Below are 4,442 nucleotides of genomic sequence, written 5' to 3' on the forward strand. Positions count from 1 at the left end.
AGCACGGCACGGTACCGCCGCGGTACCCACCCGCAGACAGCCGCCCGCTCGGGGTGGAAGGCCGGGGGCGAGGCCCGCGCCTCGCCCTCCCTTTTCTCGCCCTTTCTCTCTCGCTCGCTCTCTCTCTCGCCTTTCTCTCGGCCCTCGCCGGCGCTTTCGACGCCGTCTCTCGCTCTCCCCCGCCGCCGCCGCCGCCGCATCCGCGGCGCGCCCCGGCGAGGACGAGCTCCGCCCCAGCGGCTCGCTCCGGGAGCGGGAGCTACGGAGCGCTCCCCGAGTCTGCATTTAGGGGACGAAGGCCCTGTGCGGCGACGGCCGTCGACCGGCGGCCGCGACGACGACGACGGCGACGCGCGCCGGGCCGCAGGCAAGGGATCGGGGGCCGCCAGGGAAACGCTTCCCTCGCCCGACCGCCCGACCGCCTTCCCTCGGGCACCGGCGGCACGCCGCCGCCGCCCGCACCGCCGCCGAACCGCCCGCCGCGGGCAACGGGCCTGCGAGGCGACCCTAGCCGCGCCGCCGGGGTGGCCCCGGACGGCGATTGATCGTCAAGCGACGCTCAGACAGGCGTAGCCCCGGGAGGAACCCGGGGCCGCAAGTGCGTTCGAAGTGTCGATGATCAATGTGTCCTGCAATTCACATTAATTCTCGCAGCTAGCTGCGTTCTTCATCGACGCACGAGCCGAGTGATCCACCGCTAAGAGTTGTCTGGCTTTCGGGCGCCGCTCGCCGCCGACGGCCCCTTTTTGCCGCTCGCGCCAAGGCCGCGCGGGCGCGCGCCTGGCTTCGACCGTACGAGCACACGCAACACTGAGAAACGGGAGAAACCCACGCTCCGAAGGACTGCCGAGAGGGCGGGGGAGCCCGCGCCCCCGACCGCCTCCCCCCCCGCGAGGGGAGACGCCGACCTCACGTGCCGTCTTTCGGAGGCGGCCCAGGCGCCCGGGCTCGGCCCGGCCTCCGCGCGGAGGGCCGGGCGGCGCGCGCCGGCACGCGGGGGGGCACGGCGGCCCGCCCGCTCTCGCTTTCACGGGAACGACACGACACACGGCTCGGCAACGCGGCCGGGGGCGCGGCCGTCGGCCCCCGCGCACGCCGGCTCCCCCGGCGGCCGCCCCCGCCGCGGGGGCTCGCGGAGCGCCGCCGCGCCGCCGCGCGGCCGGCTTCCCTTTCTCTCTCTCCCAGCGGCCTTTCGCCCGCTCGAGACGGCGCGCGGCGACGACCGTGCCGCCGGCGCGCCTCCCCCCGGCGGGGCCCGCTCCGCCAGGCGGGCCAGCGTCGGCGGACCGCTCCGCCGCCGGCCCCGGAGGCGGACGCCACGAGAGCCGAGCCGGCGTTCGCCAGCGCCCGAGGCCTGCCGGACGGCAGACCCCGCCGCCGCCGCCGGGGCCGCGCTCCGGCACCGCCGCCGCCGCCTCCCACCGCCGTGGCCCCCTTCGCCTCGGCACGCGCCCGGCGGAAGGCGTACGGCGCTGAGCCGGGGGGCAACGCCCGCTCTCCTCGTTTTCACGCGGAGACCGGGCGGGGGAAGCGCCCCCGCGGCCGCCCGCACGCCTTCCTTCGGCCCACGCGCGGCCGAGAAGGGCGACGGGGGACGCGACGTGCGGGGCCCGGGACGGGACGCCGCCGGCCGCGCGGGCGCCCTCCGGCCGACCGTCCCCCGCAGGGAAGAGGGGGACACCCGTCGAGCGGCGCCGCCGCCGCTCGGCACGGGGTCGCCCGCGCTCGCGGGCCTCCGCCGACGGAGGGCCCGCGGCGCTCGCCCCCCGGGCGGGCGGCGATCGAGCGGGGGGGGACGGCCGGCGGACGGCGCCGCCGGCGCGGCCTTCGAGGAGGAAAGGCCGTGAGGGAGAGCGATAGGGGGCGACGGCGGGACGCGGCGCCGCGCCCGCGAGAAACCGCAACGGCGGCCCGGCCCCAAAGGGGGAAGAGCGCGGCGGACCCCGGCGGGCCGCCCCAGCGGGAGGGTAAAGGCAGGGGAGCGGGGGCCTCATGCGGCGTGCCCGTTACAAAGGAGGGGGCGGGTCGGCCCCCCCCCGGCCCTCTCCGAGAGGCCGGGGCGCGGGGGGGGGGGGGGCAGGGCCCCGCCCCTCCCCGGCGCGGCGCGGTTCCCCCCGGCGCGCTCGCGCGCGGCCGGGGGGGGGGGCGACGACGCCCGACGACGGAGGCGAGCGCGGTGGCCGGCGGCCCCCGGGGACACCACCGCAGGAGTACAGGGGGAAAGTAGCTGCCCCCCTTTACCCTCAATGGCCCCGCGCCGCCCCCCGGCAAAACCCGCCCCCGCCGCCGCCGCCGCCGCCGCGGGCCCACGGCGGGGCCGCGCCAAAGCCGCCCGAGTCTTTTAAACCGCGCCTGCTTCGCCGGCCCCCCCTTTCGGTCCCCCCCGAAACCCGGGTTTGACGATCGGGGGGGAAAACCTGAGGGGGAAACCGCCGACGCGCGGAGGCAAAGGTACCTGGCCCTGGGGCGGGGGGAAAACGAACCTTTTTTGGCCCCCGCGGGGTGCCCCCGCTCCCGCCTCGGGGGAGGGGTTCCCCCGGGGGGGGGCCGCCCGGGTCTGCCGCCACCACCGCGGCCCCCCTTTTCTCGGGGCGGGGTTTCCCTCAGTACCCCGAGCGCGCGCCCGAGAGGACCCCCCGGGGCCCCGGACCCCCCGCCGGGGGGGGGGAAACGCGGGGGCCCGACCCCGAGGCCCTCGCCCGCGCCGGGGGCCGCGCATCGAGCGCGCGGCCCCGAAGGCCGGCGGCCCCGGGAACCCCCGGAAAAGCGGGGCCCGTGTTTCTCTCTCCTCTGTGGCGGCCAGAGGGGGGAACCCCCTCGGCCGGAGAGCGGGAACTTGCCGGCCCGGAAAAAGCCCCGCTCCCCGGTGCGGGAAAAAAGGGGCCCGGGGAGGAGCCGCCTCCTCCGAGCCCCAAAAGGGGGCCCCGCCGCCCGTCCTCGCCATTTTCCACATCGGCCGCCGACGGGTGCCAGGGCCCGGAGGGGCCGGGCCCTTTCGCTCGACGGGCGAAGCAGCGAGGGGAGGGAAGAGGGCGCCTCCGGGAGGGGGCCTTTTTGACCGAGCACCCCCCCCCCGGCACCGGGCGGTTTTCTCTCGCGCGCACCGAGGGGAGACCCGGGCCCTCGGGAGAACTCGGGCCGCCGCCCCGGGGCGCGGCGCAGCACGGCCTGCGCCGACCGGCTTTTTGGGGGGGGCGCCGGGGGGCGGGGGGCCCGAGAAGGCCGGGGCCCGGGCCGGGGGCCCCGCCCCCCCGGCGGGGCGGGCCCGGGGGCCCAGCCCGGGGCAAGGGGCGGGGGGGAGGAGGGGGAAACGCGAGACGAGGAGGGTAGGAGGAAAAGCCGCGCGACGGCGGGACGGCGCGCCGCGCTTCAGGCCCGGCCGCGACGCGGGGGTTTATGGAGCGCGGGGTCAGCCCCGCCCGCGGAACGGTGCGGGGAAGCGGCGCGCCCGGTGCCGCGCCCGAGGGGCCCCCCTCGCACTCTCTTCTCTTGTGGGAGCCCCCGTTTTCTTCCCCACCCCGGAGGGTCCCGCGCGCCCCCGGTCACTCTCTTTTGGGGCTGCGGCCGCCCCGGGCCTCCGGGGAGGGCTTTTGTGGCCCCCGGTGCGGGCGGCGGGCCGGCGGGCCGGGGGGCCAGAGCTTTGCGAACGGAGCGGTGCGTGGCGAGCACGCCGCGCGCAGGGGGCCGGCCGGACGCACGGGCAACGCGGCAGGCGCCGAGCCCCAAAACCCTTAATTTTTCCTTCCGCAGGTTCAAACCCACCCGGAAAACTTGTTAGATTTTACTTTCCCCTAGATAGTCAAGTTCGGGCCCTCTTCTGGACAAATCCGGCGGGGGCCCTGGCCGACCCGCCGGGGCCACGCACGAGGACCCCATAACCATCAAACGTAGTATTTGCGACGGGGGGTTTTGTACACAGGGCCGGGACTTTAATCAACGCGAGCTTATGACCCCCCTTACTGGGAATTCCTCGTTCACGGGGGGGAATTTCAATCCCCCCCCCCATCCCCATCACGAATGGGGTTTTATGGGTTAACCGCGCTGCCGGCGTGGGGTAGGCACAGCTGAAACCAGTCAAGGGTGGGGGCGGCGGCCCCGGAATCTGGGCATCACAGCCTGTTATTGTCCAACTCGGGTGGTGAAGCCCCTTGTCCCTCTAAAAGTTGGGGCGCCGGACCGCCTGGGGGTCGCGAAAAAAAATTTGCATGCCCGAAATTCGTTCTGTTTTTCGGAATTAACCCGACAAACGCTCCGCCAACTATAGAACGGCCATGCACCCACACCCACGGAATCGAGAAAGAGTTCAATCTGTAATCCCGTCCGTGTCCGGGCCGGGTGTGAGGTTTCCCCTTTTTGAGTCAAATTATAGCCCCAGGCTCCCCCCTCTGGTGGTTGGGCCCCTTTCCCCAATTCTTTAAGTTTCAGCTTTGCAACCCCTACTC

At 75.2% G+C, this 4,442-nt stretch overlaps 1 protein-coding gene and 1 non-coding gene across 2 annotated transcripts in view; one reads left to right on the forward strand and one right to left on the reverse strand.

Moving 5' to 3' along the window:
* LOC135441734 (basic proline-rich protein-like) overlaps nucleotides 1–1,847 on the forward strand; it is a 2,552-nt gene extending 705 nt beyond the window's left edge. The window contains exons 2-3 of the mRNA XM_064701279.1: nucleotides 1–367; nucleotides 703–1,847. The exon at nucleotides 1–367 is cut by the window's left edge and continues 384 nt beyond it. Coding sequence (XP_064557349.1) covers nucleotides 1–367; nucleotides 703–1,847 — 1,512 coding nt within the window. The remainder of the gene's footprint in view (nucleotides 368–702) is intronic.
* Nucleotides 554–706, reverse strand: LOC135441735 (5.8S ribosomal RNA). Its single transcript, XR_010438539.1, has one exon. It is a non-coding gene; the product is annotated as a 5.8S ribosomal RNA (ribosomal RNA).
* Nucleotides 1,848–4,442: the final 2,595 nt, after the last annotated feature.

Source organism: Zonotrichia leucophrys, unplaced genomic scaffold (assembly GCF_028769735.1).
Source record: "Zonotrichia leucophrys gambelii isolate GWCS_2022_RI unplaced genomic scaffold, RI_Zleu_2.0 Scaffold_460_40487, whole genome shotgun sequence".
NCBI lineage: Eukaryota > Metazoa > Chordata > Aves > Passeriformes > Passerellidae > Zonotrichia > Zonotrichia leucophrys.